The sequence below is a fragment of the Paramormyrops kingsleyae genome, chromosome 24 (genome assembly GCF_048594095.1).
Source record: "Paramormyrops kingsleyae isolate MSU_618 chromosome 24, PKINGS_0.4, whole genome shotgun sequence".
Lineage (NCBI taxonomy): Eukaryota > Metazoa > Chordata > Actinopteri > Osteoglossiformes > Mormyridae > Paramormyrops > Paramormyrops kingsleyae.
In genome coordinates this window covers 4,527,752-4,554,156 of record NC_132820.1, presented here as the reverse complement: position 1 = coordinate 4,554,156, position 26,405 = coordinate 4,527,752, and the positions used below count along the sequence as shown (strand labels likewise).

Below are 26,405 nucleotides of genomic sequence, written 5' to 3'. Positions count from 1 at the left end.
CTTATCACCACACTCAGCTGCATGTCCCGCCCCCCCTTAGCCACAGGTGAACCCAATAACTCATTTCCCCACCTCACGTCAAACACCGCCCTCTTCCTTATTGCTCTAGGACAGTCTCATCAATTCACCACAATAGTATACCTTCCGATACAGTGTACATATATCTTAAGCACATCATATGCATGTATATTAAAGTGCAGTTGTGTTTGTGTACCGAATAATAGTTCTGATGAAACTGTGTGACAGTGAATAGAGTTCATACTAGGAGCTGAGAGGCAGTTCATACTCTATGTCATCTAGCATGTGTACGGATCTCGTAAATCTCCCCGTCATGCCGAGCTCTCAGTGGTGTGAAGGGGGGGGGGGGGGGGGTGGAGGTGAGTCACGGGGACCCCAACCTTTCATTCAAATGTGAGCTCAAATGAGGCAGCCAATGAGCTTCCAAATTTGAGATTCTTTGTTGTCATCTTGCCATATAAGGACCAATGTGCGAAAACATTTGTGTTAGATCATCGCTCACCATTCATATTCCTGTCAATCATACATCCAGCATAGAAACAACAAAATATTTATATTAAATATGCAATATATACACCTTTTTGTGTGCGTACATATACATAAACATATATAAGCAGACATACATGTTTAGGGGGAAGTTCCTACAGAACTCAGTCCCAACAACTAAGTTGGGTCCAGACTAGACACTCGATCAAATGAAATGGAAAAACTACCTAAATGCTGGAAAGGTATCCATCAACATCCCATAAACACGTATCCAGGACAGGGAGCCCGGGGGCCTGATCCAGGAAACTCAGGGCATGAGGCCGGAGAAACCGGGACAGGATGCCTGGCCATTGCAGGACATGCAGTGACACACGATCACCAACGCCAGCCAACCACATTCATCTGGTCTATAGCAGCCGCAGGACCATGGTGACAACATACATGAAGTCAGAAGGGTTAGAATGCATGATCATTTGATAATAATCTGCCTTTGTTAACTTATTGTTATACAAATTGAGAAACAGGAAATACAATGAGAGCCGTGACAGCATTAGCGGCAAGTAGAGAAAAGGAGAGAGATTTCCTGTGATGGTAGCATTAGCGTGAGTGACTGTGACAGGCAGCTCAGCAACGACAAAGCACACCGGCACCTGTTAGTAATGCCGCTAAAGCATTAGCTTTTACCCAGCTTAGCCGGTTAGCGGTTAGCGATGAGTCTCCTTAACCGCAGTGCTGAACATGAGGATCCAGTGCAGCTTACGTGTGCCCTTCCTGACGGCCGTTCTGATCCTGAAGCGATGGTGGTGCAGTAGGTAGTTCTATTGTTTAGCAACTGGAGGGTTGCAGGTTTGAGCCTGGGTTCCTCCTGACCCCATCAAAGTGTCCTTGAGCAAGACACTGAACCCCAATTTGCTCCCGGTGTGCAGGTTGGCACCTTGCATGGCAGCCTTTGCCACCAGGGTATGAAGAGGTACAGCTGGGGCACCAGGAGCCCAGAGCAGTGCCAGGGTGCTGCGTGGGGGGGCCGAGGCTAACGCCCACCCTGGCCGACCGGGCCTGAATGGGGGGCTGTTCTCTAGGGTCCGTGAGTGTGACATTGATAGCAAGTACGGATGAGCTGGGGGGATGAGCTATTTTAAGACTTTAATAGCCACATTATTCCACCCATCTTCAGTTATATGGATGTATACAACAGACAAATAACGGAAAAGCATTGATTTACATTTATGTGTATTTGCTTTGACTGTTTGGGAGATGTTGTTCTCTTCTGTTATGTTGCTCCATACATTGACAAAAGTTCTTGACTCTTCTTGAGTTTTCTTATGAATATATATATTTTTATACAATATACAGCGTTTCTGACAGATATCAGAAAAGAAAAAGAAAAGTCAGCCAACCTTCTCACCAACTATTGATATCAGTGTGAACATTTTCACCCACTGTAGAGCTGAGGCATAAGTAGAGATATCAGGTTAAGTGTAAGAGGCATTAAGGGCAGGATTCATAGTCGCCAAAGTCCCTTAGTTCATACACGTTCTCTATGACCATCCCTCTGGGGTGGAACCCAGTGTGGGCGCCCACGTTCCCATAATGCACTGAGACATCGGCCTGATGTTCCCTGGAAGAGAAGACCAGAGACCAACAAGTAAACTGAGACCAGCTTACTTTTTACATGATTATTCACTTTTTCCAGTGAACAATACATACATAATTTCAATAATATATATTTAAAATTCAGGTGAATATTATACAAATTTTTAAAAATTGGTCAGCACTCCAAACATGTAGCTAATGATAATTCATAATAACATGGGGCGCAGACACACACACAAACACACACACACACCATGAATAATTTGGATTGTGTGAGGAAACATCTGATATGATGCTCGAACATCAAGGTGCCGACCTTCTTCACTGAGCCACTATACAAACCTGAGGTCACCAGCTCCACTTACTAACTGGGCAGCTTCTTTCCCAGCAGTCATTAAGTACAGCAGGTGTCTTAGCATACGCTGGCACAGAGTGTGGAAGCAGGCACAGGAGTCGGAGAAGTCGGGTGAACACGGGGTTTATTCAGGATCGACACACTTAGTGGTACAAACAGATGTCAATGACCAGACTAGGGAAACATACTCTGACGCGGATGTAAATACACATCACAGTAATCAACACGACTCGAAACAGCTGGGGATTCCACACGAGGTAAAGAGGGGGGCGTGGCACACGGGAGGGTCAGGGCGTTCAGGGCATGACAGGTCAGTATGGTACTTACACTGCAGCCAGTGTCCTCGCTTCTCTCTGCTGTTTTCCTTTAAAAATGAATAAAGATAAATTACATGTAATACATTGTATTCCTTGTATCATTACTCCTCATATTGGTCTACAGTGGGGTAGGGAATCCTGATCCTGGAGAGCCGGTATACAGCAGGTTTTCCATCCTACCTGATGAGTTACTGTCTGCCTGAGATCAGGTGTGATTCATCAGAGACCAGGTAGGATGGAAAACCTGCTGGATTCCGGCTCTCCAGGATCAGGGTTGCCCATCCCTGCTCTACAGGCTTCAGTTGACCAGCTTACGTTTGCGTAACCAGAGACCTGTCACCAGGACCATCAGCAGCAACAGCAGCAGCAGAATCACCACTGCAATGACGAGGAAGGATCTGTCTGCCTGCAAAGACAAAACAGCGTTTTCATTCCTACACACTGCAGACACAGACCTGTACATCAGCACAGTCCCAGTGAAATAACAGAATACCACACAGACTCCCTGTCGGGGGTCAGCTCTGACCCCTCACATAGACGGCCCTCGGATTATGTCAGTGGAATCTGTGGGGCTTCCACATAAACCTCTGCTATGACCTCCTATATTCCTCCATCATTAATATCTGGTTTGTGTTACAGAGCAGCAGTACTTCTGAGCACAAACACAGTCCCACTCACATGACCGCTGCCTTGTGGTGTGTTTGCAGTGGAACTTCCTGTAGAATAATTACCATAGTAACCTATAGGTGCAACAAGAGAAAAACATAACGATCAAATTCAGAATAATGAGTTAAACAAATGAAAGCACACTGAAACGTTAAACTTAATAAAAGGACTATGGAATTTTTAAGATTTATTTTTAAAAAATGCATCATAATGGAGTGAACAGGTTTACCCTGCGTAACACTGATCGCAGTCTGTGTCTCTGGGCTGGCTGTACTGGATGGTGACGCAGTCATGTTATGAATATCTGTTAGAAAGCATGTGTCACATATGATGTCGCATGTGATCATGTGAAAAGAAGAAAAAAAGCCACAGTCAACATCACAGGACACACATTTGGACATGCGGGCAGGAAGAAAAAAAACTGCAATATTTACTTCAGAAGCAAAAAAGGGTCTGTTGTACTTACTCTGTATAGTCAAGGTAACTTGGTTTTTCAGATCATTAAATAGTCCTGGTATTTCCACACGACAGCCGTATATCCCAGAATCTCCCATCTCAGCACTGATGATGGTCAGAGATACGTCACCCTGATTCAGGTCACCGATTAACTGATACCTGTGTGATTTTCTCCATGTCACTTTGAATTCTTTTGCCTCGATGATTTCATTGCCACAGCCGCCAGTAAGGGGTATTTCACCTCTCCCCCAGCACACATAAATCCCCCCGTAATACTCTGCATCGTAGGAGCACGGCAGGGTCACGTTATACCCAACAAATCCGGTGATCGTCTCAGCGCTCTCAGCAACTGGGAGAGAAAACAGCACAGAAACGGCAAACACTGATAAACTGAAGGGGCGACGCATCATGATTAATCTGCAGGCTTTACAGTAAATATTGCAAAACGGATTAAATGTAAAACTTACAGACCTATGACACCTTTCCCTGTTTGTTGATCATGTTAGATGGTCACAAGCGGTATAATATTCCCATCAAAACCTCGGTATTATGTCAAATTTAAGGCTAAAATAACCTTTGTTTCATCCTATAACGGATTTGCAATAAAATATTAGACAAACAGTGAACCTGATGATTCTCATAAGCACTTACCTGGTATAATGTGAAACAGAATTAACAATAATGCCGGCATACAGTGGCCATGCACTGCCATTGTATAACAGTGACACCCGGACTGTGTCCAGTGCACACAGTGAGCGTCTCTCAAAGCTCAAAAACATCGACGGCTTCCTTTTACCGGGGTCTGCCGCTGTAACGTCACCTTCCAGGCAGGAGATTCTCATACTTCTGCACTTTTCAGTTTTCAGTTCCACATTCAGGACCGTGCGATCTGATGTACTGGCATTTGAAGCAGTTAGTTATACTGTCTAATGAACAGAAAAGAAACCGTAAGGAAATGTTGCATAACCACAGCTGGGGGAAGGGGGGGGGTGCAGCCCAACCAATAGCATATGACCCGAAGTTTCAGCAAATTAGCAAATTAGTACTTATAGCCACTTTTAATACCTTCTGGCGAATACTTTTAAAGAGCCCAGTGACTGAGCTTTTTGCGTGGACTGAAAATGGTACATATATAGCAATACAAGCATAACATGTACTGAAATGTAGACTTGGTCACTCCTGAGACTGTGCACAGATATTGAAGATACACAGGGTACAAATGTTTAAGTAATAGTATACATTCCTATACAGTTTGCATATATTTTAAGCACAGTATATACCTGTATATTAAAGTGCAGTTATGTTTGTGTACCGAACAATAGTTCTGATGAATATGTGTGACAGCGAATAGAGTTCATACTAGGAGCTGAGATGCAGTGCATACTCTATGTCATCTAGCATGTGTACGGATCTCCTAAATCTCCCCGTCATGCCGGCTCGTGCCGAGCTCTCAGGGGTGTGAAGGGGGGGGGGGGGGGGTGAGTCACGGGGACCCCGAACCATTCATTCAAATCGAAACTTTAGCTCAGATGACCATCAAGATTTGAGGATCTTTATTGTCATGTTATCATATAAAGGGAAATGTGCACAAACATTTGTGGTACATCATCGCTCGTCATTTATACTCCTGCCTATCATACACCCAACATGCAAACAGCAAAATGTTTAGAATAAATAAGCAATATATACAATGATCTTTATACAAATATCTAAATCTATCATTTTCAGGAGGTGCAGTGTCCAAATTATAAACCTGCTTCAGTTACCTCCAGCAACATCTCTCAGGGCTGGTATGTGACTGTTTAGGATAATACTGATTTTGATGAACTTTGGTGAGTCGAAGCAGCCCGGTAAAGAGGTGCTTAGGTAAAGCGTTGGACCACCTTAACTGCTTCCTCGATTCTCCACACGACTGCTCCATTAAAGCGATTAGCTGGATGGGATTAGCATCCTTCAGCACCTCTTCCACTCCATACTGATGTGACAGAGCATCCGACTTGCAGTTCTTGGAGCCGAACCTGTAATTAAAAGGTTCTCCTGGATTTTGTGGTCGGTCAGAATTAAAAAGGGATCTGGTGCCTTCTAGCCACGGTCTCCACTCCTCTAAGGCCAGATTTACTGCGAGCAATTACCGATCCGCTATGTCAGAATGTCTCTCAGCCGAAGTGAGTTTTCCAGAGAAAAATGCACAGGGATGTAACTTGCTGTCGGATGAGGAATGTTGGGACAGGACAGCCCCAACGCCGATTCCCAAGGCGACTGCCTCCACCACAAACTGCTTTGAGGGATCTGGTATCTGTAGGATGGGAGTTGAGGTGAAACGCTTTCAGAGGTCAGAAGAAGCTCTCTGGGCTGCATCAGTTCATTGAAAGTGGATCCAAGTGGAGGATCGAGCAGTACGAGGCGCAGCCACCAAGCTACACCCTCGGATGAATCGCTGAAACAAGTTAGCGAAGCCAGGGCGTCATTGTAAATCCCTCCGTGCCAGTGGTTGTGGCCATTCTGCTATAGCCCTGACCTTCTCGATATCCATCTGGATGGAGCCCTCATTGATGATAAAACCCAGGAAAGAGATGCATCTGTGGAACTCACACTTCCTAGCCTTGACAAACAAGGGAAGCGCTGTAGAACCGCCCGGACATACTGAACAGGTTCCTGCTCATCCTGCGAAAAATTTTGTACGTTATCAAGGTAAACTAACACGTTCCTGTCCAGCATGTCCCAAAGGACATCATTAATTAGACCCGGGAGCACTGCAGATGCATTAGTTAGCCCCAAAGGCATCACCAGATACTCATAGTGACCAGTAGGGGAGTTGAAAGCGACATTCCACTCATCCTCTTCTAGGATCCTCAATAAGCGGTTGGTGTTACGTAAATCCAACTTGATAAAAACCATGACTCCCTGCAGGAGGTCTAAGACCAAGGAGAGCAGAGGCAGGGAATAACAGTTCTTAACCGTGATTTCGTTCAGACCCCTGTAGTCTATGCATGGTCCTTCTTTTCTACAAAGAAGAACCCAGCCCCTGCAGGGGAGGAGGAAGAGCAAATAATTCCTGTGGCTAGAGCTCCATTAACATACTCTTCCAAAGTACTTCTGTCAGTGGCAGAGAGATAGTAGAGATAGCCTCTGTGGGGATATTATTAGCATACATTGTGTTGTTATTGTGTTGTATAGTAATGTCATGTGGAGCATTAATACTATGTTTAGGAAATAGTGGCGTGCGTGTGCCTACCATGTTTGGTGTGAGTAGGCGGGCCGACTAGCACGGCCGGAGGAGTGAGTGCATAGTGTGAGTGTGTAGTGTGAGTGTGTAGTGTGAGTGTGAGTGCATAGTGTGTGTGAGTGTGAGTGATTTGGTGCTTGAGGGCTGTGTTCTGTCCATTTAAGGGCTGAAAATGTAAAGATGCCCCAGTGTAACTGAAGCCATCTCATCTCGTCACTGCCGCCGCGGTCCCTGGACCTGCCAAGGAGGCATTAAGGACGGTATTCACAGTCGCCAAAGTCCCTTAGTTCATATACGTTCTCTATGGCCGTCCTTCTGGGGTGGAACCCAATTTCGTCGCCCATGATCCTGTAATGCACTGAGACATCTGTCTGATGTTCCCTGGAGGAAGAAACCAGAGACCCAGAGGTGAATTGAGACTGACTTACGTTTCACGTGATCATTCATTGTGGGGGGGGGGGGGGGGGGGGCTCTTACTGATAACTACATGGGTCTCACATACATCATAAATAGTTTGGATCGTGTGAGGAAACATCTGACATGGTGCTTGAACATCAAGGTGCCGACCTTCTTCACTGAGCCACTATACAAACCTGAGGTCACCAGCTCCACTTACTAACTGGGCAGCTTCTTTCCCAACTGTCATTAAATACAGCAGCTCAGTATGGTACTTACACTGCAGCCAGTGTCCTCGCTTCTCTCTGCCGCTTTCCTTTAAAAAGAAGGCATTCAATAAGATGAATTATATTTCATTTAGCAAATATTTTTAGCCAAAACAATGTACAATTAAGATGCCTTGGGGCATTTTAGTGTTAAGGGCCTTGCTCAGGGGCCAATGGTGTAATCCCTGGGATTTGAACCAACAACCTTCCGATCATACGTACGGCAGAGCAGCACATGACCCCACAACCACATGCAACATTATTGCTTGTACCATCACTCCTCTTATTGGTCTACAGGCTTCAACCGACCAGCTTACGTTTATGTAACCAATGACCTGTCACCAGGACCAGCAACAGCAGCAGCATGATCACTGATGCCCTGATGAGGAAGGATCTGTCTGCCTGCCAAGACAAAACAGCTTTTTCATTCCTACACACTGCAGACACAGACCTGTACATCAGCACAGTCCCAGTGAAATAACAGAATACCACACAGACTCCCTGTCGGGGGTCAGCTCTGACCCCTCACATAGACGGCCCTCGGATTATGTCAGTGGAATCTGTGGGGCTTCCACATAAACCTCTGCTATGACCTCCTATATTCCTCCATCATTAATATCTGGTTTGTGTTACAGAGCTGCAGTACTTCTGAGCACAAACACAGTCCCACTCACATGACCACTGCCTTGAGGTGTTTTTGCAGTGGAACTTCCTGTAGAATAATTACCATAGTAACCTTTAGGTGCAACAAGAGAAAAACATAATCAAATTCAGTATAATGAGTTAAGCAAATGAAAGCACACTGAAAAGTTAAACTTAATAATAAAAGGACTGTGGGATTTTTAAGTTTTCCATCTAGCAATGCAGGACTATAATGGAGGGAACAGCTTTACCCGGCGTAAGACTGGTCGCAGTCTGTGTCGCTGGACTGGTTGCATCAGTGGGTGATGCCGTCGTTTTGCGAATATCTGATAGAAAGCATGTGTCACTATGATGTGACAACTGACCACACGAACGCAAGAAAGAAAAACAGCACTGTCAACATCATGGGCCAGTGTTGCCAAGTCCATTTATTATAAGCGACTTTGGCCTTTCTGTCTGAAGATGCCTATAATTAAATTGTGTCACAGGTTCCTGTTTTCTGAGCTGGTTCTCACATTATTCTTTTATAGGAATTCGAATTATGCAATGGTCCTAATATTTTGACGGCAATGATGTGCAAAGACAGTTAAAGTCGGGGTTACCATACATCCAGGTTTAGCACTGCAACCCATATGAGCCAATGTTGCAGTTACAGTGAAGTACCAAGTGAAGAAAAAAGCACGACGTTCCAATGTACAGCAGCCTTAAACCTAACCCTAACCCTTAAACCTAACCCTAACCCTTAAAGCTAACCCTAACCCTTAAAGCTAACGCTAACCCCTAACCCTAGTTAGAGCTGTCACTGCTCTAACACCCAGTAATTTCCTGCGCTCTGTGCACTGCGCGCTTACCAGTAAAGTGCCATAAGATTTTATTTATGAAATGAAAATTACCATACAGTACTGAGTGCAAAATGTTGGCACACATAGTTACACAGGACAGTAGCCAGAAATGATTTGCATATGTACAATAAATCATTTCAAAACTTTCCCACCTTTAAAACAGATTTCCCAAAGATTTCCCACCTTTAAAGTGTTGCCACCCATAAACTAATGCTTTGTTGAAGCACCTTTTGATTTAATTACAGCATTCAGTCTTTAAGGTTAAGCACCTGCCATTAATTAAAGTGATTTTGATTAACTCCAAATAAAGTTCAGCTGCTCTAGTATGACTTTACTGACATCTACTCAGTTGCAAAAACCATGGTTCACAGAGCGCTTACAAAGCATCAAAGGGATCTCATTGCTGAAACAGAACACAAGCAGGGCAAACCTAGGACAAGAAAACTAATGCAGTAAACAGAAATAAACAGTGTTAGCTAGCCTCAGACTCGCGACCAGAGAGTTTACAACCACATGCTCAGCCTATTGAGCTATGCTAGTGCGGGGAACAGGGAAAACACACCTGGGACTAAGACACACTGGGACTGAAGGGCAAAGGACAGGGAGGAGGACAGGATGGGCAGTAACCCCAGCTGGCCAAAGGGGGAGGAGACACACAGGACAGGGTCGGACGGGCGCTGACCCTGACAAACATAGTTTATATGTCTGCCAGAACATTCTTAAACGCTTAACATGGTTAAAGGTTTAAAGACACGTTATGCTTTTTCACGTTAATCGCTTTAGAATGTCCCCATGTGCTTGTGTATATTGGGCTTATTTTTGGATTGACTTCTCCATGTTAATTTGCACAACAGGCTTATTTTGGGCTTGATCTCACGGGTGAGGCTCCTTGTTTGCCTCGCAACACTTGGCAACACTACACAGGTAACACATTTTTTTTAGAAATGCATTCACAAAACACTATGATATTTACTTCTAAATTTAAAAAGGGGTGTATTGTACTTACTCTGTATAGTCAAAGTAACTTGGTGTTTCAGATCATTAAATAGTCCTGGTATTTCCACACGACAGCCGTATATCCCAGAATCTCCCATCTCAGCATCGATGATGGTCAGAGATACGTCACCCTGATTCAGGTCACCGATTAACTGATACCTGGGTGATGTTCTCCGTGTCACTTTGAATCCATCTGTCGCGATGATTTCATCGTCACAGCCACTATAAGGTATTTCACCTCTCCCCCAGCACACATAAATCCCCCCGTAATACTCTGCATCGTAGGAGCACGGCAGGGTCACGTTATCCCCAACAAATCCAGTGATCGTCTGAGAGCTCTCAGCAACTGGGAGAGAAAACAGCACAGAAACGGCAAACACTGATAAACTGAAGGGGAAGCATCATATTTAATCTGCAGGCTTTACAGTAAATATTGCAAAACGGATTAAATGTGAAACATACAGACCTATGACACCTTTCCCTGTTTGTTGATTATGTTAGATGGTCACAAACGGTATAACATTCCTGTCAAACCTCAGTGTTGTGCCATACTTAAGCCTAGAATAACCTTTTAGTTATTAAGTAACGTTTCTTAAACATGAATAATTTATTGCTCTAAATAATCAAATTACAATAAAATATTAGACAAACAGTGAACCTGATGATTCTCATAAGCACTTACCTGGCATAATGTGAAACAGAATTAACAACAATGCCGGCATACAGTGGCCATGCACTGTCATCGTATAACAGTGACACCCGGACTGTGTCCAGTGTGCACAGTGAGCGTCTCTCAAAGCTCTAAAACATCGATGACTTCCTTTTTCCTTTTTCACATCTTCCTCTGCGGCAGAGGAGACTCTCGTACTTCTGCATTTTGGGGTTTTTCAGTTCCAGAATTAGGACTGTTCAAGCTGATGTTCAGGCGCTTGAGACAGTCACTTGTATTTCTGAATGACCAGATAAGGAAACTAAACCTCTGTGACTCCCTCAAAAAAGTAAAAGCAAAACAAAAAACAAACTGATGAACAGAAAAGAAACCGTAAGGAAATGTTGCACAACCACAGCCGGGGGGCAGCCCAACCGATAATAACCTGAGACTGTGCATAGATATGGAAAACAGTGGGCAGTGGTGGCTTGATGGTTAGGGAAGCGCACTTGTAATCGATCGATTGCAGGTTCGAATCCCAGACTAGCAAAGCACCACTGAGGTACCCAGGCGCTGAATTAGCTGCCCCCTGTTATGTCACATATGGGTTAAATGCAGAGGACACATTTCATTGTTGTGCTGTGCTGTGTTAACAATGACCACTAATCACCTAATTCTAAGACACACAGGGTGCCAATGTTTAAGTAACAGTATACCTTCCTATACAGTGTGCATATATTTTAAGCATAGTATATCCATGTATATTAAAATGCAGTTGTGTGTGACAGCGGATAGAGTTCATACTAGGAGCTGAGAAGCAGTGCATACTCTATGTCATCTAGCATGTGTACGGATCTCCTAAATCTCCCCGTCATGCCGGTGTTCTGACAAAACATCCTACTTTATCAAAACATCCTACCGTAGTGCTAATCGATAGCCCTAACCCTAACTCTTCTCCTAACCCTAACCCCCCAAAAACCCCTTAAACCTTTACCTTAACCCTAACCCCTAAAACCTAAGCCTAATCCAAAGACGGTGGAACTGCACATGCGCAGAAAGGCTCGATAGCACGTCTCGATAGGTAGGATGTTTTGTCGGAACACCGGCTCGTGCCGAGCTCTCAGTGGTGAGTCACGGGGACCCCAACCGTTCATTCAGATCGAAACTTTAGCACGGATGAGGCTACCGATGACCTTCGAGATTCAAGGTCCTTTTTTGTTATCTTACGCTATAAAGACAAAGGTGCACAAACATTTGTGTTAGGAAAAGCGTGCAATCCAACATGCAAACAACAAAATGTTTAGAATAAATATGCTATATAAACACCACGTCTAGCGAACTACGTCTAGCGTGGAAGTTAAAGGTGTTTGACGTTCATTGGCGTGGGAAACGGCGGTTCTACTGCTAAACCACTACCAAAAAGACCACAAAAGCTGTGCCGGTTAAAATAGAAGCGTCAGGTTTTAAATAATAATGTTTTGGCTATTTTCCGTATAGGTCCGTATAGGACAACTTCTGGGTCCGCACCCGGACCGCGGTCCGCCTGTTAGTGACCACTGATAAAGCATAATTACCTGTGCAGAATGTCAATGCACAACTCTGCCGCTAGATGGCAGCGTCTACCACGCCCGGGGACAGACCGCCTGTATCTCGGCATTCATTGGAAGCGCAGCTCAGCCGCATTTGTGCCTAATTGACTCTTTGACAGTTTTATGTTTGTCACGTACTATTTATCTTACTTTTATGCCACTTCGGACAAAAGTGTTAACTAAAAAATAAATATAAATGTTAGCAAGGACAGACGAGGTTACAGAGAGCCATTATCAAGGAGTACATCTGATGTGTTTTCCTCAGTTTATTAGAAAAAGGCCTCTTGCATTTCACTTCAGCACTTCCATAACGCCATTATTCCACCTCACTTCAGATACATGGGTGTATACAACAAACAGAGAAAGTGAAAAGCAGTGATTCACATTTAAGTACAACTGCTTTCACCTTATTCATGTTACAAAGAATACATCCATAATATTTATCAGCTAATTCCATAAAAGAAAAAAATACTGTCACCCATCTTTTCTGCACTTTAACAGAATCCTAAATAGAACTAAAGTGACAAAATGTAACCAGTTAGGGAGCAATTATTCACTAAATACCTTTGTTGTGTATATAGTGTCTCACCATTACACCTCTCAATGGATTCAGCACAATGAAACTAATTTCTGAGCTGCAGATCAACTGCGGCATGTAGCATGGAGACTCAGATACAGATATCAGGCTACGCTTAGCAGGCAGTAAAGGCAGGATTCACAGCAGCTAAGGTATCTTAGTTCATATACGCTGCCCGGCCAAAGAAAAAGTCGCCATTTGAATTTATATCAGCAGATACTTAAGAGCCAATGATTGGATCATTATTACAGCTCAGCTACGTTATGCAGCAGTAAAGTAAAGTCAGCTGAGTACCTGAATCTACTGGCCAGGTTACACCTCCATCCATCATCAATGGATGTTTTTCTTCCCTGTTGGCATGAGCATATTCCAGGACAAGAATGCCAACATTCAATGGGTTCGAACTGTCAAAGAGTGGTTCAGGGAGCATGAGGAATCATTTTCACGCGTGACTTGGTCACCACAGAGTTGTGACCTTAACCTCATTGAAGGTCTCTGGGATGTGCTGAAGGAGGCTTTATGGAGGTTCAACTCACTTGTCAATACAGGATCTCGGTGAGAAATTAATGCAAATCTGGATGAAAATAAAGGGTGAGATGTTGCATAAGCTTGTGGAAACAATGTCATGACAAATGTGCGCCATAGTCAAAGCTAAAGGCGTCCAACGAAAAAATTCAAATGGCGACTTGTTTTTTGGCCGGGCAGTGTATCTTCTTCTTGTCCATCCGTCTGCTGTGGAACCCCATGTGGGCCCCCACGTTCTCATAATGCACTGAGACATCTGCCTGATGTTCCCTGGAGGGGAAGACCAGAGACCCAGAGGTGAACTGAGACCAGCTTACTTTTTAATGTTCAAAAATACATATTTAAAATTCTGGTGAAAATATAAAGATGCCCCAGTGTAACTGAAGCCATCTCATCTCGTCACTGCCACCGCGGTGCCTGGACCTGCCAAGGAGGCATTAAGGACGGTATTCACAGTCGCCAAAGTCCCTTAGTTCATATATGTTCTCTATGACCATCCCTCTGGGGTGGAACCCAATGTGGGCGTCCATGTTCCCATAATGCACTGAGACATCTGTCTGATGTTCCCTGGAAGAGAAGACCAGAGACCTAGAGACTAATTGAGATTGGCTTACTTTTTATAATTCGCTCTCCCGACTGAACAATACATATGTCATTTCAAAAATACATATTTAAAATTCAGAAGAAGGCAAGAAATGAACGTTATAGAGATTTCAAGAGATGGGCATTACAGTTTTTTACAATCATTTTAATGCGTGTCTCAATACCATGTCCACTTATTCACAACATGTCCCATACCATTGGACCATGTGAGTTAAACTATGTATATGTTTGCATTGCTTTGACACAATATGCATTCAATCACCACTTCCCCCAAATCTCATGAATGCTTCTCTCAGTCAGTGTTCGCCACCAGCAAAACTTTGTACAACTACAGCCGATTTTTCAGACGTTTAGATAATCTGTTCAAAACAGTTAACTTTCAGGTCAAAACCTAATGAAATTTAGAGCACTGTCAATTGAAACATGCTGCATTTTGACAGACAAAGGACACTATGCACTTGCACTAACACAAATAATTATGCTTTTAGCAGAAATTTCCTAATTTTGTTTTTGTTTGCTGCTTCGTTACCATCTACACCATCTATACAAATGAGGTCATGGAGTGTCCCTTTCCTTTTTGCATCGCAACACAATGTATTCTGTGCAAAAATAGTGGGCATGGCAAATCATATATTACAGTAAAACATTTACATTTATTCATTTAGAAGACACTTTTATCCAAAGCCACTTACAGAGAAGTACGGTAACTACAGGGACAGTTGTGATGTGTATGATGTGTGTGGACTGTGAAGCACTGGCAGTGTCCGTTGAGAAAATGTATACAATGAAACGTTTTTAAAATAGATGCATCTGACTGGTTGCATTTGAACTGAGGCGCGTAATAAATAATGATACTGTTCTGTGAGGATGTGCTGTTTTCAGTTTTTTTCCCCATCCCATCGAGACCGCTATGTCCGAGACCAAGACAAGACCGAGACCAAATAGAGTCGAGACCAAGACAAGACCAAGACCACAAGAAATTGGTCTCAAACTACAGCACTACATGGTATTGAGACAAGTGTGAAAATGATTGGAAAAAACTGTAAAATGTCATATGCAGGCATGTAGCCACCTTGTTAAATAATGGATTTGATTACCCCTCCGCCCTACCCCCCTCCAAAATTTTATGTTACCAATCAAGCAAGTAGTTTGGTGGAAAAATTACGAGTTTGAAACCCCCTCAATCTGAGATGGACCTATCAGTAGAGTTCTGTCTATGGACCGGGTCACGTGACCTCAAGGTTTAGGAAATTAAATGAGCCAAGAATAACTATTGTGTAAAAAAATTGACCAGTGCTCCAGACAGGTAACTAATGAAGGTAGAAATAGCACATTGCATACACACACACACACACACACACACACACACACATACACAGACACACACACACACATACATACACAGACACACACACACACATACACACACACGCACAGACACAGACACACACATACATACACACACAGACACGCACAGACACATACACACACACATACATACACACACACACACATACAGACACACAGACACACACATACACGCACACACATAGACAGACGCACACACACGCACGCGCATGTACTGTAGGGTAAACATATCCTTATGGGGACCGCTCATTAATTTCAATGGGAAAAATGCTAACGCTAACTATGACAACCTTAACCCCCGCCCAGCCCTAACCATAACCATAAGTAACCTAACAAAATACAGGAGTTTTTGCATTTTTAGTTTTTTCATAGCAGTCACCGATTTTTTTAAAATAGAGTTTTCCCTTATGGGGACCGGTTTCCTGGTCCCCATAAGGGAAAACTCTATTTTAAAAAAATCGGTGACTGCTATGAAAAAACTAAAAATGCAAAAAAAAAAAACAATATTTATCACGTTATGGGGTCATTGTGTCCCCATAAGGATAGGTAAACCCGCTCGCACACACACACACACACACACACACACACACACGCACGCACGCACACACACGCCATAATAAATAGTTTGGATTGTGTGAGGAAACATCTGGAATGGAGCTCAAATGTCAAGGTGCCGACCTTCTTCACTGAGCCACTATACAAACCTGAGGTCACCAGCTCCACTTACTAACTGGGCAGCTTCTTTGCCAACAGTCATTAAATACAGCAGCTCAGTATGGTACTTACACTTCAGGCACAGACTTCACTTCTCTCTGCCGTTGTCCTTTAAAAATGAATAAAGATAAATTGCATGTGATACATTGTATTCCTTGTACCATTACTCATCATATTGGTCTACAGTGGGGTAGGGAACCCTGATCCTGGAGAGCCGGTATACAGCAGGTTTTCCATCCTACCTGATGAGTTACTGTCTGCCTGAGATCAGGTGTGATTCATCAGAGACCAGGTAGGATGGAAAACCTGCTGGATTCCGGCTCTCCAGGATCAGGGTTGCCCATCCCTGCTCTACAGGCTTCAGTTGACCAGCTTACGTTTGCGTAACCAGTGACCTGTCACCAGGACCATCAGCAGCAACAGCAGAATCACCACTGCAATGACGAGGAAGGATCTGTCTGCCTGCAAAGACAAAACAGCTTTTTCATTCCTACACACTGCAGGCACAGACCTGTACATCAGCACAGTCCCAGTGAAATAACAGAATACCACACAGACTCCCTGTCGGAGGTCAGCTCTGACCCCTCACATAGACGGCCCTCGGATTATGTCAGTGGAATCTGTGGGGCTTCCACATAAACCTCTGGTATGATGTCCTATATTCCTCTATATATATATATATATGTGGTTTGTCTTATAAAGCTGCAGTACTTCTGAGCACAAACACAGTCCCACTCACATGATCGCTGCCTTGAGGTGTGTTTGCAGTCGAACTTCCTGTAGAATAATTACCATAGTAACTTATAGTTGCAACAAGAGAAAAACATAACAATCAAATTTATAATGAGTTAAGCAAGTGAAAGCAAACCAAAAAGTTAAACTTCATGTTAAAAGGACTGCAGAATTTTACAGGATTATAGTGCAGTACACAGCTTTACCCAGCATAAGACTGATCGCAGTCTGTGTCACTGGACTGGCTGCATCGGTGGGCGACTGGAGAATATCTATTAGATAACAAGTGTCACATATGATGGGGTTAGTGATCTAATGAATGCAAGAAAGAACTAATCCTTTAGCTGTGTATAGAAAGACAAATAAACTACAATATTTCCTTCTGGAGTCAAAAAAGATACTCTTATACTCACTCTTTATAGTCAAGGTTTAAAGACACGTTACAGTTTTTCACGTTAAGCGTTGTAGAATCTACCCATGTGCTTGTGTATATTGGGCTTATTTTTGGCTCGATTTCTCCATCTTGCTTTGCACAACGGGCTAATTTTGGCCTTGTTCTCATTTAGACATGCATGAACAAAACACTGATATTTACTTCTAAATTGAAAAAGGGGTGTATTGTACTTACTCTGTATAGTCAAGTTAACTTGGCTTTTCAGATCATTAAATAGTCCTGGTATTTCCACACGACAGCCGTATATCCCAGAATCTCCCATCTCAGCATCGATGATGGTCAGAGATACGTCACCCTGTTTCTGGTCACCGATTAACTGATACCTGTGTGATGTTCTCCGTGTCACTTTAAGTCCATCTGTCACGATGATTTCATTGCCACAGCCAAGTTGAGGTATTTCACCTCTCCCCCAGCACACATGAAGTCCCCCGTAATACTCTGCATCGTAGGAGCACGGCAGGGTCACGTTATACCCAACAAATCCAGTGATCATCTTAGAGCTCACAGCAACTGGGAGAGAAAACAGCACAGAAACGGCAAACACTGATAAACTGAAGGGGAAGCATCATATTTAATCTGCAGTTTTAATGCTAAACATAGCACAAAATTTTTTTTTTATAAAATCTGAAACGAAGCCTTTCCCAGTCAAATGATTATGTTAAATTAATGCTATGGTACAATATTTCCAACAGAATCTTATTCCTTATTTAAGCCTAAAGTAACATTTTTTGGCATCCTATAAGATTTCTTAAGCATGAATTGATTATTGCTCTAAATAATCAAATTACAATATAATATTAGACAAACAGTGAACCTGATGATTCTAATACGCACTTACCTGGCATAATGTGAAACAGAATTAACAACAATGCCGGCATACAGTGGCCATGCACTGCCATTGTATAACAGTGACACCCGGACTGTGTCCAGTGTGCACAGTGAGCGTCTCTCAAAGCTCTAAAACACCGGTGGCTTCCTTTTATCGGGGTCTTCCAGAGAGGAGATTCTCATACCTCTGCAGTTTTCAGTTCCGCATTCAGGACCGTTCGAGCTGATGTACAGGCGCTTGATGCAGTTAGTTATATTGCCGAATGAACAGACAAGGAAACTAAAGCTCTGTAGCACCCCCCCCCCCCCCCCCCCCCGGCCAAAAAAAAACCAAACAAACAAACTAATGACCAGAAAAGGAAATGAAATGCACGACCGTTCGAGCTGATGTACAGGCGCTTGATGCAGTTAATTATACTGCTGAATGAAGAGATAAGGAAACTAAAGTCCTGTGACACCCCCCCCCCCCCCAAAAAAAAAAAAAAACACACAAACTGATGAACAGAAAATAAACCGTAATGAAATGCTGCATAACTACAGCCGGGGGGGTGCTGGTCCAGCCAATAATAACCGTATGACCCCAAGTTTCAGCAAATTAGTACTTAGCCACTTTTAATACCTTCTGGCGAGTCTTTTTAAAGAGCCCAGTGACTGAGCTTTTTGCGTGGACTGAAAGTGATTTTCCTGAGTTTCAGTCGCTATCAAAAGCTCATATAAACACTGATTTCTACACGGCCTGAGAGAGAGAGCAGCAGCGATCATCAGTGACACGTTGGAAACACCACCGAGCGGCAGATCAGAGAGACACTGTCCCCAGCTACCTGTCACCACACAGTATCGTTTGACCACCAGTAAACCCTTTTCTCATTTTAAACTTGCAATTCCTTCTTAGCATGTACAGTACAGTGCCCTGCGTACATAGTCGCTCCCCACATTTATTAGTCTCGAATGAAGGTGGATTTTATTGGGATTTTATATGTAGGATCCACACAAAATAGTTCATAATTCTGTATTGGGCGGAAATATCAGGCAGTGTACAAAAGTATTTACAAAGTAAAAACTGAAAAGAGTTGGGGCACACATGTATTCACCCCCTTTACTGTGAAACTCCTAATTATGATCTGGTGCAGTCAGTTACCTTTCAAGAAACCCATAATTAACGTAGCAAGCTTTGCAATTTGACTTATTATTCCTTTAATAGACTCATATATTCACAGCACCGTTCCCCTTGCCTACGTGAGAGTACGCCTTGTGTAGCAGATACAGGACAGCATCCTCTACAGTGTAGAGCTTAATTATCATTGGTTATATTAAGTGTAGATGTCATGACTTCAGTTCACCACAAGGAGGAGGATCTTGCAAATCTCCCCGTCATGCCGGCTCATGCCGAGCTCTCAGTGGTGTGAAGGGGGGGTGGAGGTGAGTCACGGGGACCCCAACCTTCCATTCAAATCGAAATTTGAGCTCAAATGAGGCAGCCAATGAGCTTCAAAGTTTGAGATTCTTTATTGTCATGTTACCATATAAGGACTATTGTGCACAAACATTTGTGTTAGATCATCGCTCACCATTCATACTCCTGTCTATCATACATCCAGCATAGAAACAACCAATATGTTTAGAATAAATATGCGATATTGTTTATGTTTGTGTGCAGACATACTGCAGCCAAACATACATAAGCAGACTTACATGTTTAGGGGGAAGTTCCTACAGAAATTTCAACATGATCTTCATGCAAAAACCTACATCTGTCACTTTTGGAAGGTGCAGTGTCCAAATTATAAACCTGCTTCAGTTACTGCCAGCAACATCCTCCAGGGCTGGTATATGACTGTTTAGGTTAATACTGATTTTGATGATCTCTGGCACAACACCTATCCAGTCGTTCTGGGTAAAATAACTGCTGCATTGTTATACATAATAAATGATATCCATCAGTCCTCCATAACTGCTTACTAACAGGACCGAAAGCGTGACCAAACCGGGCTGGTTACATCACCACCATCTGATTGGTCGAAATGCAGGGGGGTACCAGTGTTCTACGTTGACATGCATGGATTATCTGAAGGAAAAAGAGTATATTCAATATATTAATTATTAGCAGTGTGGCACATCACAATGTATTGGTGCATTCCCAATAACTCGGAACCAGAAAATTTCCATCTTCCTACCAAAGTACTATAGATCAGCTGAATGGAATTCGTAATGCAAATTAACGCAGGTAAATGCTAATTCCGCTTGCGTTTGATGCTAACGAAACATGGCGCTTCTCACAGATGTGCCAGAAAGTGTGAAAATTAGCACACAGTACATCATAATGTAAACCATGTGAACAGGAAATAAGCGTCTCATTGATTTTACGTCACTGTCGCTCTCTAAATCCGGCGACGCCATTGGCCAGGAGACCCTTCCGCAGTGGAAAATCAAAGTGAGCTGGAACCGCGCTGTGACTAGACTCTCTTCTGGGTACGGCTGAAGTCCGTTCAGTAAAATTGAATTGAATTGAAGTATGACTCGGTTCCTGTATGCCAGTGGAAAAATGGCAAAAGCGGTCATAGGGCTGTTAGCAAGGCTGCTAACGGATTAGCTATTACCCTATTATTTGGGTTTTTGACACAGACTTTTCATTGGGTCCAGACTAGACACTCGATCAAATGAAATAGGAAAGCTACGTAAATGCTGGAAAGGTGTCCATCAACATCCCATAAGCAGGTATCCAGGACAAGAAGCCTAGGGGCCTGATCCAGGAAACTCAGGGCATGAGGCCGGAGAAACCGGGACAGGATGCCTGGCCATTGCAGGACATGCAGTCACACACGATCACCAGCGCCAGCCAACCACATTCATCTGGTCTATAGCAGCCGCAGAACCATGGTGACAACATACGTGAAGTCAGAAGGGTTAGAATGCATGATCATTTGATAATAATCTGTCTTTGTTAACTTATTGTTCTACAAATTGAGAAACAGGAAATGCCATGAGAGAGCAGGGCGATTTTGATTCGTCCCTTCAGTGAAGGGACGAATCAAAATCGCCCATATTGCGGGATGTCCCGGACAATTCGGGACGGTTGGCAACCCTAGAGAGCAGTGACAGCATTAACGGCAAGTAGAGAAAAGGAGAGAGATTTCCTGTGACGGTAGCATTAGCGTGAGTGACTGTGACAGCCACCTGTTAGCGATGCCGCTAAAGCATTAGCTTTTACCCTGATTAGCCGGTTAGCGGTTAGCGACGAGTTGATGTCTCTTTACCCGCAGTGCTGAACACGAGGATCCAGTGCAGCTTAAGTGTGCCCTTCCTGACGGCCATCCCTGTGAAGAGGTACAGCAGGGGCACCAGGAGCCCAGAGCAGTGCCAGGGTGCTGCGTGGGGGGGCCGAGGCTAACGCCCACCCTGGCTGACCGGGCCTGAATGGGGGGCTGTTCTCCAGGGTCCGTGAGTGTGACATTGTTAGCAAGTACGGACGAGCTGGAGGGGGTCTTCATATTAAGACTTTAATAGCCACATTCTTCCACCCAACTTCAGTTATATGGATGTATACAACAGACAAATAACAGAAAAGCATTGATTTACATTTATGTGTATTTACTTTGACCTTTAATTCTTGTATTATGCTGTTTGGGAGATGTTGTTGTGTGTTTTTGCTCCATACATTGACAAAAGTTCTTGACTCTTCTTGAGTCTTGAAATATTTTAATAAAATATACAGTGTTTCAGACAGATATCAGAAAAGAAAAATAAAAGTCCGCCAACCTTCTCACCAACTATTAATATCAGTGTGAACATTTTCACCCACTGTACAGCTGAGGCATAAGTAGAGATATCAGGTTAAGTGTAAGAGGCATTAAGGGCAGGATTTATTGTCGCCAAAATCCCTTTGTTCATACACGTTCTCTATGACCATCCCTCTGGGGTGGAACCCAGTGTGGGCGCCCACGTTCCCATAATGCACTGAGACATCTGTCTGATTTTCCCTGGAAGAGAAGACCAGAGACCAATAGGTAAACTGAGACCAGCTTACTTTTTACATGATTATTCACTTTTTCCAGTGAACAATACATACATAATTTCAATAATACCAGGGTTTCCAGAGTCTTAAAAAGTCTAAAATTTGATAATACAAACTCATGCCATCACCCAGTTTTGTTTTCCTACTTTGAAAGCCGAGGTCCTGTGGATTTTAAACACAGTAACAAAACAACACTCGTACAAAAGCAACGACGGGATTGGGGAACTTTTTTCAGGCAAAGTTTCCTGATTCAAATATTACAAAAACATTCTGTGGCGGTAAAGATAAGATATGCATACATAACAAGGGTTGGACTGGCAGAGTTTGTTAAGAAAGAGCTCATCTCGAAAGTCACTGGGCCATTCGTCCTCATGTTCGATGAAAGCCTTAACCAAACAACAAAAAGGAAACGACTCGATCTGCATGTTCATTTCTGGGATGGCGACCGGGTACTCTCCAGATACCTGGGATCACAGTTCATGGGGCATGCTACGGTCAAGGATTTACTTAAAGAGATTAAAGTAAGTGAATGTTTTATCACAATTCAAGATTTCTTTATTACATCTCATTGCACTAGTATAAGAGAGTAAAAATATTGGGGTTTTATTTGCAGAAAAAAATAATAGTACATTATAGGTGCTGTGTGTGAGAGAGAGGGAGAGAGATAGTTGGGGTGTCGTGGTTGTGGCCGTAGCCTGTCGTATAGCGGCTGTCACCTCATCGATTAGATCTTAAATTAAGCGATTCTCCCAGCCCGGTTTCCGTGACCACGCCCCCCACTTGCTAAAGAGTTGTGATTGGACAGTGATTACTTTTCGTGGTGGCACGATTTCAGCATATACTTCTCGAAGATGAAAATAAGCCGATGTAGCAGAGCAAAGATGTCCATTGCATTTCGGTGTGATGTGGCAAAAAAATTTTGTTTAATTGTGTGTAAATGTAAACCCTCCTAATTGTTTTTCTGCATGGTAGTTAAATAAGATGCGAAGTAATGGAATGGTAGTTTTGCTTTTCATTGTGTCATGTTCACTCACTGAAAAGCAATGCGCGTTGCGTTTCCATGTGGCACGGTTTCTGCGTGCTGTGCAATGTGAATGTAAAATAATACGTCGCGTCAATTTTTTCCGTGCATGCCGAAGTCATGTTTGCATTTCAGGGTGGCACACATTCTGCTCTATACATTTGTACTAGCTTATCTGTAGACGGGGGAAACAATAAATCTAATGGCGTCAGTCAGCACCATTCGAGCTGTACTGGTTGAGAAAAAGAAATGATGACAACTCAAATTTATTTCTTTTTTTGAATTAGCCTACTTGTATCAACTGCTCATGTACTCAAACATGACAAGTGTCTTTACTTGAGTTTGACCCAGAAAAGTGCAATTTTTTGTATATGTGCACAATTTTGTGTATATTGTGTGTGTGTGTGTGTGTGTGTGTGTGTGTGTGTGTCTGTGTGTGCGCGGCGCGTTTCAATTAATTTTAATAATGGTCTCCAGAAGGTCTTAAAAAGGCTTAAATTTAACTTGTTCAAACCTGCAGAAACCCTGAATACGTATTTAAAATTCAGGTGAACATTATACAAATTTTAAGAAATTGGTCAGTGTTCCAAACAGGCAGCTAATGATAATTGATAATAACATGGGGCACAGACACACAGACACACACACACACACAGACACACGCAGATAGACACACACACAGACATACGCACACAAACGATGAATAGTTTTGATTGTGTGAGGAAACATCTGACATGGTGCTTGAACATCAAGGTGCCGACCTTCTTCACTGAGCCACTATACAAACCTGAGGTCACCAGCTCCACTTACTAACTGGGCAGCTTCTTTTCCAACAGTCATTAAATACAGCAGCTCATTATGGTACTTACACTTCAGGCACAGACTTCGCTTCTCTCTGCCGTTGTCCTTTAAAAATGAATAAAGATAAATTACATGTGATACATTGTATTCCTTGTACCATTACTCCTCGTGTTGGTCTACAGTGGGGTAGGGAACCCTGATCCTGGAGAGCCGGTTTACAGCAGGTTTTCCATCCTACCTGATGAGTTACTGTCTGCCTGAGATCAGGTGTGATTAATCAGAGACCAGGTAGGATGGAAAACCTGCTAGATTTCAGAACTCCAGGATCAGGGTTGCCCATCCCTGCTCTACAGGCTTCAGTTGACCAGCTTACGTTTGCGTAACCAGAGACCTATCACCAGGACCAGCAGCAGCAACAGCAGAATCACCACTGCAATGACGAGGAAGGATCTGTCTGCCTGCAAAGACAAAACAGCTTTTTCATTCCTTCACACTGCAGACACAGACCTGTACATCAGCACAGTCCCAGTGAAATAACAGAATACCACACAGACTCCCTGTCGGGGGTCAGCTCTGACCCCTCACATAGACGGCCCTCGGATTATGTCAGTGTTGGGCTTCATATAAACCTCTGCTATGACCTCCTATATTCCTCCATCATTAATATCTGGTTTGTGTTACAGAGCTGCAGTACTTCTGAGCACAAACACAGTCCCACTCACATGATCGCTGCCTTGAGGTGTTTTTGCAGTGGATCTTCCTGTAGAATAATTACCATAGTAACCTATAGGTGCAACAAGAGAAAAACATAACGGCCAAATTCAGAATAATGAGTTAAACAAATGAAAGCACACTGAAACGTTAAACTTGATAATAAAAGGACTGTGGAATTTTTAAGATTTATTTAAAAAAATGCATCCTAACGTTGTGAACAGGTTTATCCCGCGTAACACTGATCGCAGTCTGTGTCTCTGGGCTGGCTGTACTGGATGGTGATGCAGTCATGTTATGAATATCTGTTAGAAAGCATGTGTCACATAGGATGTCGCATGTGATCATGTGAAAGGAAGAAAAAAAGCCACAGTCAACATCACAGGACACACATTTGGACATGCGGGCAGGAAGAAAAAAAACTGCAATATTTACTTCAGAAGCAAAAAAAGGTCTGTTGTACTTACTCTTCATAGTCAAGGTAACTTGGGTTTTCAGATCATTAAATAGTCCTGGTATTTTCACACGACAGCCGTATATCCCAGAATCTCCCATCTCAGCACTGATGATGGTCAGAGATACGTCACCCTGTTTCTGGTCACCGATTAACTGGTACCTGGGTGATGTTCTCCATAGAACTCCATATAATCCAACTGTTGTGAAGATTTCCTTGTCACAGCCAAATTGAGGTAATTCACCTCTCCCCCAGCATACAACAACTCTCCTGTAATTGCGTGCATCGTAGGAGCACGGCAGGGTCACGTTATACCCAACAAATCCAGTGATCATCTTAGAGCTCACAGCAACTGGGAGAGAAAACAGCACAGAAACGGCAAACACTGATAAACTGAAGGGGCGACGCATCATGATTAATCTGCAGGCTTTACAGTAAATATTGCAAAACGGATTAAATGTGAAACTTACAGACCTATGACACCTTACCCTGTTAGTTGATTGTTAGATGGTCACAAACGGTATAACATTCCCATCAAAACCTCGGTATTATGTCAAATTTAAGGCTAAAATAATCTTTGTTTCATCCTATAACGGCTTTTAAACATGAATTAATTGCCATAAACAATCAAATTACAATAAAATATTAGACAAACAGTGAACCTGATGATTCTCATAAGCACTTACCTGGCAAAATGTGAAACAGAATTAACAACAATGCCGGCATACAGTGGCCATGCACTGCCATTGTATAACAGTGACACACGGACTGTGTCCAGTGTGCACAGTGAGCGTCTCTCAAAGCTCTAAAACACCGGTGGCTTCCTTTTATCGGGGTCTTCCAGAGAGGAGATTCTCATACTTCTGCAATTTTCAGTTCCGCATTCAGGACCGTTCGACCTGATGTACAGGCGCTTGATGCAGTTAGTTATACTGCCGAATGAAGAGATAAGGAAACTAAAGTCCTGTGACACCCCCCCCCCCCCCTCAAAAAAAAAAACCACACAAACTGATGAACAGAAAATAAACCGTAATGAAATGCTACATAACCACAGCTGAGGGGAGGGGGTGCAGGTCCAGCCAATAATAACCGTATGACCCCAAGTTTC

General features: G+C 43.2%; 3 protein-coding genes across 6 annotated transcripts; all 3 read right to left on the bottom strand.

Annotated features, from left to right (window-relative positions):
• Positions 1-1,240: 1,240 nt before the first annotated feature.
• Positions 1,241-5,163, bottom strand: LOC111850400 (hepatitis A virus cellular receptor 2 homolog). The gene is made up of 7 exons (XM_072706291.1): positions 4,543-5,163; positions 3,902-4,240; positions 3,665-3,739; positions 3,448-3,509; positions 3,085-3,175; positions 2,780-2,816; positions 1,241-2,122 (listed from the first exon to the last, which is right to left on the bottom strand). Exons 1-7 carry the CDS (start codon positions 4,601-4,603, stop codon positions 1,993-1,995), a joined length of 795 nt encoding a protein of 264 aa, XP_072562392.1. The 5' UTR covers positions 4,604-5,163; the 3' UTR covers positions 1,241-1,992.
• A 253-nt stretch (positions 5,164-5,416) lies between these two features.
• On the bottom strand, positions 5,417-18,419 carry LOC140582199 (hepatitis A virus cellular receptor 2 homolog). 4 transcript variants are annotated; one of them, XM_072706294.1, is made up of 7 exons: positions 18,309-18,419; positions 17,645-17,980; positions 17,223-17,288; positions 17,024-17,085; positions 8,097-8,181; positions 7,793-7,829; positions 5,417-7,498 (listed from the first exon to the last, which is right to left on the bottom strand). In XM_072706294.1, the coding sequence occupies exons 1-7, from the start codon at positions 18,367-18,369 to the stop codon at positions 7,369-7,371; spliced, it is 777 nt and encodes a 258-aa protein (XP_072562395.1). In that variant the 5' UTR covers positions 18,370-18,419; the 3' UTR covers positions 5,417-7,368. The 4 variants fall into 4 exon arrangements, with proteins under 4 accessions (XP_072562395.1, XP_072562394.1, XP_072562396.1 ...); XM_072706293.1 differs by lacking the exons at positions 17,024-17,085; positions 17,223-17,288 and adding exons at positions 8,454-8,515; positions 8,673-8,747; XM_072706295.1 differs by lacking the exons at positions 5,417-7,498; positions 7,793-7,829; positions 8,097-8,181 and adding exons at positions 12,746-13,869; positions 16,357-16,393; positions 16,662-16,746.
• A 3,555-nt stretch (positions 18,420-21,974) lies between these two features.
• On the bottom strand, positions 21,975-26,108 carry LOC140582200 (hepatitis A virus cellular receptor 1-like). The gene is made up of 6 exons (XM_072706298.1): positions 25,984-26,108; positions 25,311-25,649; positions 24,855-24,916; positions 24,506-24,590; positions 24,201-24,237; positions 21,975-22,275 (listed from the first exon to the last, which is right to left on the bottom strand). The coding sequence occupies exons 1-6, from the start codon at positions 26,042-26,044 to the stop codon at positions 22,146-22,148; spliced, it is 714 nt and encodes a 237-aa protein (XP_072562399.1). The 5' UTR covers positions 26,045-26,108; the 3' UTR covers positions 21,975-22,145.
• Positions 26,109-26,405: the final 297 nt, after the last annotated feature.

What these genes read in the sequence shown, in the direction of transcription:
- LOC140582199 (XM_072706293.1), bottom strand. Translation starts at nt 18,369, where the DNA reads ATGGCAGTGCATGGCCACTGTATGCCGGCATTGTTGTTAATTCTGTTT. An exon ending in TCTGTTTCACATTATGCCAG is followed by an intron (nt 17,981 to 18,308) that starts GTAAGTGCGTAT and finishes TTTCTCTCCCAG; the next exon opens with TTGCTGTGAGCTCTAAGATG. An exon ending in TGCGACCAGTCTTACGCCGG is followed by an intron (nt 8,516 to 8,672) that starts GTAAAGCTGTTC and finishes TTGCACCTAAAG; the next exon opens with GTTACTATGGTAATTATTCT.
- LOC140582200 (XM_072706298.1), bottom strand. Translation starts at nt 26,044, where the DNA reads ATGGCAGTGCATGGCCACTGTATGCCGGCATTGTTGTTAATTCTGTTT. An exon ending in AGGTCTCTGGTTACGCAAAC is followed by an intron (nt 24,238 to 24,505) that starts GTAAGCTGGTCA and finishes TCATTTTTAAAG; the next exon opens with GACAACGGCAGAGAGAAGCG. An exon ending in GCGAAGTCTGTGCCTGAAGT is followed by an intron (nt 22,276 to 24,200) that starts GTAAGTACCATA and finishes CTTCTCTTCCAG; the next exon opens with GGAAAATCAGACAGATGTCT.
- LOC111850400 (XM_072706291.1), bottom strand. Translation starts at nt 4,603, where the DNA reads ATGGCAGTGCATGGCCACTGTATGCCGGCATTATTGTTAATTCTGTTT. An exon ending in AGTTACCTTGACTATACAGA is followed by an intron (nt 3,740 to 3,901) that starts GTAAGTACAACA and finishes GCTTTCTAACAG; the next exon opens with ATATTCATAACATGACTGCG. An exon ending in GCGAGGACACTGGCTGCAGT is followed by an intron (nt 2,123 to 2,779) that starts GTAAGTACCATA and finishes CTTCTCTTCCAG; the next exon opens with GGAACATCAGGCCGATGTCT.